The sequence below is a fragment of the Syngnathus floridae genome, chromosome 8 (genome assembly GCF_059516105.1).
Source record: "Syngnathus floridae isolate MCC-2025c chromosome 8, RoL_Sflo_1.0, whole genome shotgun sequence".
Taxonomy (NCBI): domain Eukaryota; kingdom Metazoa; phylum Chordata; class Actinopteri; order Syngnathiformes; family Syngnathidae; genus Syngnathus; species Syngnathus floridae.
Window position 1 is genome coordinate 4066361 of NC_142420.1, and position 12046 is coordinate 4078406.

Genomic DNA, 12046 nt, shown 5'->3' on the forward strand with positions numbered 1-12046 from the left:
AAAACATTTTTCATGAAAAACAGGCCAAGGGAGGGACAGAAAACAACAACAACAAAAATACTCAGTATATAATTTTTAAAATATTTTAAAATATTGCTTATTTTCAAATCAGTGGACATGCATGGGTTTAGCATCATCCTATTTTGCAGACTTAGTCATACTGTACTAAAGTGGGGCTATACCCATAAAAGAGAAAAATAATATATTTTAGTAAAAAAAAAAGCTGGAAGGTGAAGGAAAATAAATTAACTAATCAAATAAATAAAGAAAAATGCTAAATAAACAATCTGACATTTGTTTGACTATTTATTTTTATTTAATAATTGGTTTGTAAAATCGGTTTGATCTAAAAGAGGGACTAAGTTGTTTCTTTGTTTGTTTGTTTTAAAAATAATTAATATAACATACACACACTTCAAGCTCCAAAATTGGTCATACGCCCGGCGTAACCTCCCATGACGTCAGGTCCAATGAGCTGGTGCCCTGTCAGTACCAGCCCCTTTTGCCGTCTCGACCAATCAGAGGTCAAGAATTCACTTACTTAGCCAATCGAGGTCTTCCATTCGCATGAGGAAAAATGGCGGCGCCCGTCAGAAGGACTGTCAAACGACTTTTGCAACAGTAAGTCAGATTTTCTGCTTTAAGATGCTTTTGCATTCATTACCGCTAGCAGAATGTGCCCCTGTGACCTTGTTCAACCAACTGTGGGGCATATTTTGCATGTTTTGTAGCCGATCAGCTGTATAGCACCTAGGAGTGCATCAGAGCTTGGATTGCTTCATTTGTTTACTTACCCTGTTGTATAAAATACCAGAAAGGTGCATTCTGTGCCAATTGACAGTTGATGCAAACTATTTGCTTATCTGTCTCATAAGCAAAAGCCAAATCATCTGTCTCAGATTTGATGATTTGGCTTTTGCTTTTGTTATACCTATAATCACTGTTATATGAAATAACCAATTTACCATTTGCATCAGATGTCAGTCAGGCTATGGTCCTCAAAAGTAACCTCGTTAAGTTTAAAATGTACCTCAGGTGAAATTAAAAGGCTTTGCAGTCCATTGCCTCCACATTGTGGAATGCACTTCCTTTTAATCTTACATACATTTGCACAGGAAATCCCTTTGGAAAACTTTAAACAAAATGAAGAAACCATGCAGTTCATAATGTTTTTAAGATGGTTCAAGAATGCAAGACCTACTGTTTGCTGTCATGCACGCATAAATGTACAATTATATGTGATAGTATATTTAAAAATGGGCGGCATGGTGGGGCACTGCGTTGCCTCACAGTTTAGGGGTGCAGGGTTCGATTCTGGCCCCGGCCTTCTTGTGTGGAGTTTGCATGTTCTCCCTTGCGTGGCTTTCCTCAGGGTACTCTAGTTTCCTCCTACAACCCAAAAACATTCATGGTAGGCTGATTGAGCACTCCAAATTGCCCGTAGGTGTGAGTTTGAATGGTTGTGTGCCCTACGATTGGCTGGCAACCAGTTCAAGGTGCCTCCTGACTCTGTATTTCACATTAGTGATTAGCATTAGCGCTCCATATTCTTATGTCCTCAGTGTTGCATGCTTTACATTTACGTTATGCACCTTTGTCCAAGTAGTGCTTTCCATTTCATTTGAATTGCAAATGATCAACAATCGCAATAATTTCACGAATCACTTTTTGTGTAGCCGCAGTGTTATTCGGGTTCTCACCAAATTTCAATGTCTTGTGTGGCTTTTGCATGATTCGTCTTACTAAAACCCCAACAAAATGTCTCTCGCCTTTGCTTTTAACACTTGGCGGAGGTAATAAATGTAATAGGTACAGTTTACAGCCTCAACAAAGGGTCACGTCTTTCTAATTGGATCCGTTGTGACTTGAGGGAATCGGCGTCTACGAGGGTAAATGCTCAGACGGCCGAGACCCGAAGAGGAATGTGCGCGCTTGTTGTTTTGTTTTATGAACAGCCCAAAGCCACCCTCGCTTTGCCTCGACACTGGCGGCAGACTGCTCTTTGTCACCAACACCCTCGCGTCAAAGATGCAACGGCATCCTGGGAGGAAAAGCGTTGGCTGCCGCTATGAAGTCAACAAGTGATGAAAGTAGCCTGGAGCTTGTCAATTAAGAGAGCCAAGGCCTGGACCTTATAAGTTAATGGGCAGTTTCCCCTCTAGGGGCCTGCTAGGGCTTTATAGCGATGCTTATAAAAAGCTCATGCGTAATGCATCCCTATAACGTTTTCAATTAAGTGACGTGAAGCGGTGCCCGCGCTTGCTCGAATACTTTTCATTGCATTGATCAGGATGGGACGTTTTCCAATCACCACAGTCGTTTTTAAAGTGGCCACTACTGTACGGAACTGTATTTTGATGCTACCTATAAGTGGGTGTCGCAGAGTCACAGGTGATAAAATATTACAGTATTTTGTAATCAATATTGGGATACAGTGATTATGGCCGGGCAATAGATCAATATAATTATTTTTATAATATATAATATATAATAATAATAATATATATTTTTATTGTTCATGTACAATGCTACTGTAATTTCTCACAATGTTGAATTCAGGGTTTGGTAACCTAATAATATTATTTAATTTCACAATAACATTCGGAAGACCTAATGTAACAGTGTACATCTTTACACAGTGTCACTTGTCAAACATCACAAAAATATGAAATTACGCAGCTCACAAAAATTGTCTTCCGGTTTATCTTTTGAGTTGGCATATGTCACAGTAAATACCATTATATAGTTTTTCTTTTTCCTCTTCTTCCTACTCTAAAACGTTGACATGTAAGAGGAAGAGATAAACTGGCAGTCACTTGTGATCTGTACCATGAAAGATGTTTCACAATATCAATATTTCAATCAATACTTGGACTTCCCGAGTATAACCGTATATCCTTGAATACTTTTAACACTAGAATCACATATATTTGCGCGAGATTTATTTGTATAGCAGAGGGGGAAATCCTCGATGAAAATCCCCTCACTCATCTGGTGTCGTCTGAGCTCGAGCCGGCTTTGGCTTCCGGTAAAAAAATAAATGAGTGTTTGAATAAACACCCGTGTGTTGACACCTCATTTCCTCATTGATTGGCGCTGGAAGCCGAGAGCTCCAAGTGTGTTTGTGGGTGTGTGGCCATAATCCAATCAGGTGGGAAAACAACCAGTGGGAATGTTTAAGCAACTTCTTCAGCCACTTCATCCTTCGCTTAATCTTTAGTTTGGAATGCATCGATATGTTTCTTGACTTTTAGAGATTTTTCACTGCCTTTAGTCTCATTCCAAGTTGTGCTGCAACATGTCAGGCAGCATGCAAGTTTGCTCAGTAGGTTCCAATAATAGTGAATAGTCAGTTTGTACTGTTCATATGTGTTATGAGTCCATGTATGTTAACGTAACTGTTGTTTGAAGACTTAAAACATATATGCAAATTTTTGTTAGCTCCTACCTCTATGATGTTTTGCATTAGGTGTTAAGCTATTGGGTTTGTTTTTATTTGTGTGTTGGAAGAGTAATTGTCTTTGGTTGTATGTGTCAGTTACAGTAAACTTCAAATGGGACAAATAATATTGAAGCAAGCACACTTGGCCTCTTGGAGAATTGTGCAAGAGGCGCTAATACTTTCAGCAGCATGCTTCAAGCGAGTGTGAGTAATAAAACTAAATTTTGAAAAAATCTTTTAAATCACAGATTCCCAGCTATTATGGATGGGTTTGGAATGTATTCCCTGTAATAAACAGTGATTCACTGTTTTAGGCATGACATCATAATCAAATGTAACCCTTTTTTATTGACTATCATGGATGGCTCACCCACCAAGCCTTTTTTTTTTGTTAACGCCTCCATTTTCAAGGCAATGCATCAATAAATGGCTCTATTACCTGCTGTTGACGCAGCTAAGCTTGCCTTTGAAATGTGTTACAGAGCATTAAGTTAACACATGTTGCTATGCAAAAACAAACTCTGGCAACTGGTGTGGGGGGCCAGCTGAGTAAACGTGCTGGATAGAGGCAAGGGGTGGGTGGGCGGTGAGAGGGAAGAGGCCCCACACTACACTTGTCCCGACGAAAGGTGGATCCATGCGGCCAACAGATGGATCTGTTAGCCTGTATCCCCCGGAGGCAAGAAAACAACCCAAGCAAGTGTCTCAGCTCCAGCACAGAAGCCTTTGATCAAAAGCACATCTTCAGCCGCCGACGGGTTGGAAAAAAAAAAAAAAGCAGAGAGAGAAACTTTTCGGACCCTCGGAGTGCACATCTGTATAAACAGAATCAGGGAGGAATGTGTGAACAATGCAACAAAAGAATTTTGTTCTTGGCTAATAGGTCATATACATTTGGGAACTTAGTATTTAATGGAGAGGCATGGAATTTTGTTTTTAAAGATAGCAAGCTGAGAACGTGTGTTTTTGCTCTTTACAGATGTGACGTAAAAAGTCTGTTGGAATTTTCATCTTAAGTTTTCGTAGATGGAATTACATACAGCTGAACTTCTATCAAGTTTTTAAGACTAGACAATTATTTTCCTGTTCTAGACAAGGATAAAAAAAAGCAATATTATTATGTATAACAACAAAACACTGTCTTTACTGAGGAAGTTATTTGAATGTGTTTTGTCAACAGTTAATCATCGTGAAATAGAAAAGCGGGTATATTAACCTTTTTGAAAAGTGATGATTTACCTTTGAGGAGTAATCCAAGTCTGCTCACAAAATGAAGCTAATTTAAAACAGAAAAATTGAGTTCCCTGATTTGCATCACCCGTCTCAATGTTTTAGCGTTTGCCACAACTTTAAAAACAATCGCCAAGTGACTAATAAACCATTGTGACGCTCAGTGCTTTAAGTGGGCTGGTACGCAACGGTACGGAGTTCCAGCACTTCTCAATATTAGTTTCTAGTCTGCCGGGAATGTTTATAGTGTATTGGAATTTCACATGGGCCCACAGTCCTACTCATACAATTCAGTAATCTGGGTACCTCAAATTCATAAAGATGATAGAGGAAATCTATCGATTTTATTCCCGAGGTCTGTTATGAAGCAACAAATTTAGAAGGACCTTCCGTTAAGAGACTTATGGCCAAATGCTCCCATTGGTTACAATGAGTTTCACTTTACGGAGCAGTGTTTTTGAACGTTTTCCTACACCCCTGTTTTGAAGCGATCATTCGCCCTAAGTGCATTGAAAAATGTCTTGCACGCCTTGGGAGATTGGTGCGCTGCTGGTGGTTCTACTAACAAGCAGAAGAAGTTGAATCTGTTACTACAAGAGCATTGTTTTTGACTGGCTTTCCCAGGCGAAGAAAAAGTGCTGTTTTGAGCCTCCAAAGATTCCAGCTTTGACCTGAGAATGAGGAACACGAGAACAGACCAAGCTCAAGTAGCTCAGCAAGAGAAACTTATTATGAAGGTGTAGCCAAGGATCCTGAAAGAATCATTTTAGGAGTGCATGAAGCCATGGCAGAGAAGGTCTTATACATCAACAAGGTTACCTCAAAGGAGAAAACTTGTAGTTTAGATTTGAAATGTATCCGAGTCTTGGAACTTTTCTGACACACCTACAACATCAACGGCAATCAAGAGGTTTTACATTTCAATGTATTTATGGTGTGCTGCCATCAAATATAAAAGTTCTGATAGCAGAGTTGCTCTAAGTATGAGTAATCATTCCTAATGGCTTCCTTAAGAATATGTTGATGTTATAGCTTTGTATCCCACGTCGTATTAATTTGCTAGCAGTTTGTTTCGTGTATATGTGCACCAGGATATTACTTCCAGGTTTGCAGTAAGACAGATTTTTTTTTTTAAAAACAATTAAATAGGCCCATAATTTTGTTTCTTTTTGGGGGGCAGTTAACCCGTCCTCCCCCCTTCTGTTGCCGGGTATTGTGGGTGGTGTTTTTGGTGTTCTCACCCCTCTGAAGTTGGCTCATTGCCATGGTGACGATCAGTCAGTTTGAGAACGATGAGGTGTAATTTAGCAGCATTTCCTGTCTGATACGCAACACCATAATGTGTAATGGGTTTTACTTTTTTATAGAGGGGTGTTTGTTAAGCAGGCACAGCAGGGAGGGAGGTTGGACATGGTTCTCTGAGCCTTTCCACCTTTGTTTGTTTCAAGTTTCCAGTGTATGCACCGATAGCAGAGATGCTGAGGTCTTGTAGATGCCCTTCTTAGTGTGGCCCATTAGGGTCAATATGGACAGTAGTCTTCATGTCATGGTTATTGTCCATTAAATTTTACCGAACTAATAATAACTACTGCACATTTGTATGTACTGTTGCCCCAAGTACTGGTACCAGCATGGTATCCTAAATTTCGGGGGGGGGAAATAACCCAGGGGGCAGGGGTGGGGGATTCTGCCCTTCATTCTCGTGATTGAGATGTCAAATAGAGGGATTGATGACTTTATTATTAGCGTAGCTTTTTGCGCTAGCGTTCAAACAACACAGATGGCAGTAACAAACAACTCCTATGGCACTTAAGTAGAATAGCCATGGCCCGTGTTTCCCTTGGACTGTCCGTCATATGTGATTAAAAACAACCTAAATTTATAATTGTATTCTGATTTCCAAATGAGCGAACCAAAACAAGTTTATAAATCCAACAAATTGGCTACAAACAGTTTGGTACTGTCGCACATCCCAGCACATCATTGGCACGAGTTTGAGACAGACGGCGTCCTGCAAGCGCTATACTTCATTAGAAACATGTTGCACCTCCATCACACACATTCAAAACAGCAGGGTCATCCTCTTAACACCAGTCTTTTCTTTTATCGTCAACAAAGCCATGCCTCTACATCTCCCCATCAGTGTCCGCTAATGATGCACATCTCTTTCCACTGTCCTCTTCTTTGTCACTCATTTGTATCCTCTTCATCTCCGCATCGCTCTCTCGCTTCCACGATGTTTGTTTGGCTGCCGAGTTTTTGTTTGTTTATTGTTTCCAGATGGTAGACGCAGACTTAATTTGTGTGGCTTTCAAGTTTCCCAGAGAGCTTTTTACTGCCTTGGCTCAAGCGCTTATCCTGTTTCCTCTAGCTGGGCTTTATGGTGGGCCTTTTAATACTGGAAACAACTGTCACTACCACACACTAGCAGTGTACGTCAATGAAGATCACGTTGAGAATCTTCACTTCAGTCGAGCCCCGAATGAGGGAATACTTTTTCTTCACCAGAGGGCTCTGTAAATCAGTATATTTATGTTCATCATGTAGCACTTGGAGATTATGTGACAAACTCGTACTGTTGACTGTTTCGCTCTCATCTCCAGACCCCGCTGAGTCTCGTCTGGGCATCATTAAGCACCGCTACGTCACTTATTTACAGGAACCCAGGAGGCAGACTCACCCAGTAAACGCGGGGGAAGGACCAAGCTCTTGTCCTTACTCATCGGATGCGGTTTTAAGACGATGCAGTAATAATCAAAGCTCTCAGCTATACAAAATACTTCGCCTTAAAGGGGGGGGGGGGGGGGGGGGTTCCTCTCCTGGCCAGGGCTGAGTGATTACCCTAGCATTTGGAATTGCCTAATCCCATTTTTAGCTGCAATTTACCTCTGACTGGTCCATGGGGTGGACTTCCCTGACCCACTCCCAAAAATCTCATGCAACCTAGATTATCCTTTGATTTGTCCTTTTTGTACAATCATCGAGATGTCACCTCCCTATGCCCATTGAGTGTACTTAGTTTAGATCCATTCAAACCGAAGGCACAGCCAAGAGAATCCGAGCCGAAGTGCGAGGGGTTCCGACAGTAGCGTTCGTGTAATCAGTGGTGTTTTTTTGCTGAGCCTCCTGGCTGGCCAAGCTAATCTCATCAGGGTTTGGGCTCGACTGCCGGGGTGAGCGAGAGGACAGCCTAGCATGACCCATATCTCCGTGCCAAGACGGCTACACAACTCTGTCGCAATCGTGCAGTCACATCAGTTTACTACGAGGACGAGGCCCTCTGCCAGGGTGTTTACTACGGAACTGTCTGGCACAACAAGATAATGCCCGTGCTAATGCCCTCCAAGGACACAGCCACTCGCATTAATGATGGCCTGAAATTTCTCATCATACACAGACTCTTATCATTTGTAGAAATACAGAATTGGCTATGTTACAGTAATCAGCTTTCCTCGTCTTGGTGTACTGTTTCATTTTATTGAAACAAACATAATTCAAAGGGGCCCTTTGCACGCAAATTAAATAGCTTTATACCCAAATAAACTATTTTATTTCTTTTCCAACCATTAAATTGAATACCAATTGATAAGTTGACCATCAAGGCTTATGTTGATATGTGGAATTATTTTTAAATAAATCAAGTCTGTAGATAATTAAGGATAAATTGAGTGAAATATATGACAAGTGCACACAAGTTGGCGGTCTAAAGAACACGATCTGAGCTTTGGGAAGGTGACGTAGATCCAAACCTTGTTGATCTGAGGAAATTTTGTCAACTAGTACGTACATAAGCGGTTCAGATAATGGATGGACGGATATTTGATTGTGCTACTTATTTATTTCATTATTTGATTAGCTAGTTTTTGACAGTTTTATTATTTTTTTTACCAGACAGATTGTTGGTCCATTAGTACTGCAACGGACCAATTTCAAATCCAAACCTTAAACGGGACAAAAAACCCATTGTAATTGTAAGATTCGACCAAAATATAAATATTTTCACTTTTACGCCTTTATAACTTCAGCCTGATCAAGCGAGAACTGATCCATGTTGTAATGCTTTGATATTCCTCTAGAGGTGGCAGTGAGTTAAGAATGGTGCTACCCAAAGGGCTGTATCACTAGCAATGGAATTCATTTAAGGCTGTTTCACTTGCAGCTGTGGACAAAATGGAACAATAAATACACAAGTGAAGCTGTAAAAATATACACGCACACACCAGAAAACGCCACACGCATTGACAGGATAACAAATCAGCAGCTGTCTGTTTGATGCTCTCGTACTGAACAGGTTGATATTTTTAAAACCAAGTTCAGACTTCTGGCGGATGTGTTGACACTGGCTTGTTTGGTCAGTTTGAGGGGATTTGAGTTCTAGTTTTAGGCTCATTGGAATGGTTAGAACTTGAGGGGTATCAGGTTCTGACAGTATTATAATCTTAAGCAACAAATATGGATTTACTGTCTTTGGATATTGCGAAAACTTAACGTTTAGACACTTTTTGCATATTCGTCCTATACCAAGGTCGAGCAATCGTTGATGTCAATTTCGTGGGACGAAAATGAACGGATTAAACCATTATTATGGTGGAGGGGCATAAACTGTAATATTGATTATGAAATAAAAGTAGCATAATTAAGTAAAGACATATTCTTCTTAATAAATATAACAGTCCAAAACTCATAGACATGCAATCTTTTTTTTACTTCACAATTTCGAACTCTGCAACCACCGCGTTGGCTCTCGCCAATTGCCTACCCGACATTTGGATGGCAGTCGTGATTAAAATTGTGACGCGACCATTCTGAGAGTGATAGATTACACCCCGACAAGCCTGTTAGGACTGATATGCGCTACCAGTCAACCGGCCCACGTGCGTCTTTTGTGCTTTGTATTTTCAATGTTCCACACATTATCGCTTCTTCATGACCGTATTTTTTTTGCCAAAGTTCGGCTTTCAAATAACCATTTCACACCATGAAAAGCAGACTAACCTCCGAATCAGTCACCAACATAAACAACTGACCACAAACAAATCACCATAGCTTTTTTCTCAAATCTTCGATGATGCGGTACTTCCTTTCGGCTTTTGTCTGCAGTTCGGGCCACAGCTGTCGGGGTTCTCAGCTCACCCCTCCCAAAAAAGAAAAAACCTCAGGCCACGCGCCACTGAACCCCCAAACATTAAATAGGAGCATTAGACACACCTTGTTAAGGGCTGCTGATGTTTGAGCTGTGGCTGTGGGTGCGTGTCTCATCCTTTTGATGAGACCAGATACACACACATGCTCACAACTGCACAAGTCCTCCACATTTGCCCTTTCATAAGCCAGCAGATGTATTCTCTTATTGTCCTCCACTGACGCCTCACTCGGATTTCAGTGTCTGGGCCAAAATACCCGCAAGACTAAAGCTTACCTTTTTCTTGTGTAACGTTTCTATAATTATGCACTTTTGGCGTCACACCTCAGCAGGGTTGATCCAAACTTAAAAATGAATTCACAGCTAAATGATGCTCTGTGTGGCCTGAAAAAGGGAAGGAGAAATCAAACGTTTGGTTTAAAGTGCCAGAGCCTAAAGGCAGGCAGTGTTCATTAATGCGGTGGTCATTTCAATGAAGGCAAGAAACCCCCGAGTTCATTGAGGGGAATATCAATAGGCATAGGGAATGGCCTTAAATGAAGCAGATGTAAAATATTCACTGCTTAAAAATCATGTTATTGGGCAGGAAGAATAAATCAGCATAATAAGATGAAACTGTAAACACTGGAGAGCTGTCACAGGAGAGTCCCACTCATCAGTCTTTCAGCAGAGAAAGTTTTTGCTATAATACACAGTGCTTATCAAATCTATAGACCACCACCAAATTTCAGCTTTCGGCCACAGATGCCCAAATTTACACATAATTAATGATTACCAAAAAACTTTTTTTTCTGTAATTGGTAAAACATCAGGATGTAGAAGTTCTTGAACCAAACATATTTAATGTTTCATCCATTAATCTTCAAATGCACTCTTTCAAAGCAATTGATGTTACTTGCATTCCCAAACATAAAAACATCACCAGTGCAAATGCTGAAGCCAATTAATGTAAAATCCCATTGACATGCAAACGGTAAATTAGCATCGGCTTCTGGGTGTTCTTTCAAATAATGAATATTCGCACCCAAATGCTATAGGAACACATACAGACTAGTAATATACCAATACTCGAAAGAAAATATTCTTCAGAATCTGTGAAAAATAAGTGGTGAATAGCTGAGTTTTGGTATTTACAATAAATCATTGTTTTAAATAGTGATTTCAATATTAAGCAAAAATAATCACATTGATTCTTCTTCTTATAATCTTATTACTTTCTTATCTTATTATTTTCGTGCCCTTGTTGTCCAGCCCTTGTTCTTCCCCAACGTTCAAACTTTCACTCTTCCACTGCCCCCGCAACTGTTGACGACATCTCAGATAGACTACAGTACCTAAAAACAGCCAAAGTCTAAAAAAGGCTACATTTCCAGATATTTTCGTGCCTACTGCAATTTTCCTCAGATCATTTTTGAAAACATTGTCGTGTTCCAATCCAAACAGTCGGCGGCATGTCCACGTCAAATGTGGCCCGTGTCAATCAGCAGACATTTCCAGCTGCACTATACTAACACCCATAATACACCCTTGGTCAGGAAATCTATTACTGACTTCAAATGGAATCTTCTTGATGACTTCCTGAGCCTAACGCCTGCTTTACACTATCTAATGCACCCCCCCACCCCCACCCCTCAGGCTCTGGAGTTTTTGCGTCAGCAGTGCCTTCCTGATTTGTTTTTTGAACACTGCTTGCAATAAACGTTGTCGTCAACTTTAATTATTTTTTTGACTTTCTTGTACTTTAACATATAACCTATATTGGTAATTCATGTTCTGTGAACACAGAATCTGGCATGATACAAGATTGACTACATTTTATTGAGTTCAGATATACCGTGTTTTCCGCACTATAAGGCACACTGGATTATAAGGCGCACCTTCAATGAATGGCCCATTTTAAAACTTTGTTCATATATAAGGCGCGCCGGATTATAAGGCGCATAGAATAAATAACTCACCATTGCTCAAACGTTAATACAATCACAATATAGTAACACTCAGAATAGTGAAAACAATAACAATATATCAATAACTCAACGATGATGATACCCCTCTTGAAGATGTGGATTTCTGTAGTCTTAGTTTATTGAGGTATGCTTATATTTTGTTTGACCCTGAGATATGTCGGTGTCAAGTTGAAAATGAGATCATGTGTTTCCATGGTCCACCCAGTAGGAAGGAAGAGGGGCACTTGATTCATTGCCACTCCTGCCCATTCCACTCCCTTAATA

At 40.3% G+C, this 12046-nt stretch overlaps 1 protein-coding gene across 1 annotated transcript in view; it reads left to right on the forward strand.

Moving 5' to 3' along the window:
- Positions 1–536: 536 nt before the first annotated feature.
- Positions 537–12046, forward strand: part of clybl (citrate lyase beta like) — a 97758-nt gene continuing 86248 nt past the window's right edge. Inside the window, exon 1 of the mRNA XM_088382159.1 lies at positions 537–621. Within this exon, the coding sequence (XP_088238285.1) occupies positions 578–621 (44 nt within the window). The 5' untranslated portion in view covers positions 537–577. The remainder of the gene's footprint in view (positions 622–12046) is intronic.